Source organism: Cystoisospora suis (genome assembly GCF_002600585.1).
Source record: "Cystoisospora suis strain Wien I chromosome Unknown contig_12518, whole genome shotgun sequence".
NCBI classification, from domain to species: Eukaryota; Apicomplexa; class Conoidasida; order Eucoccidiorida; family Sarcocystidae; genus Cystoisospora; species Cystoisospora suis.
The window spans coordinates 1-391 of record NW_027165278.1 but is presented as its reverse complement, the minus strand read 5'-3'; the positions used below and the strand labels follow the sequence as shown (position 1 = coordinate 391).

The 391-nt window shown below is 45.5% G+C and overlaps 1 protein-coding gene across 1 annotated transcript in view; it reads right to left on the bottom strand.

The window, feature by feature from the left end:
• The window catches only part of CSUI_011501 (atpase family associated with various cellular activities domain-containing protein), a gene marked incomplete at its 3' end in the record, with an annotated part of 872 nt that extends 558 nt beyond the window's left edge, over positions 1 to 314 (bottom strand). The window contains exon 1 of the mRNA XM_068071599.1: positions 89 to 314. Within this exon, the coding sequence (XP_067916425.1) occupies positions 89 to 274 (186 nt within the window). The remainder of the gene's footprint in view (positions 1 to 88) is intronic.
• Positions 315 to 391: the final 77 nt, after the last annotated feature.

Here is a 391-nt window from a genome sequence, read left to right as displayed (position 1 = left end):
GTATGAATATGAATATGTATGTAATTGAATGCGTCTTCTTCTTCTTTTGTGTGTGGGTATGACGAGTGGCTAGCTGACTTGACTCTACCTGTTCCGAACATAAGCGATAGAATTTGATAAGTTTCTCCGCGAGCCTTTTGGCTTCGGCAAATCCTTCGGAGAAGAGAAGAATTTCTGCAATTGAGACGTAGTCGGGGACTACCATGGAGATGGGTCTAAAAAGTAACTTAAGGTTGTCGGGGAGCTCCGCTCTGCCTGCATAGCCTGGATTCATTGTAATGAAGATCCCGCATGAAGATTTGATCTTGCAGAGTCTTGACGAGGATAAAAATGAGTCTTTCTCTGTCCTCATCGTCATACTAAAGCCTTCTCCCCCCCCCCCCCCTCCTTC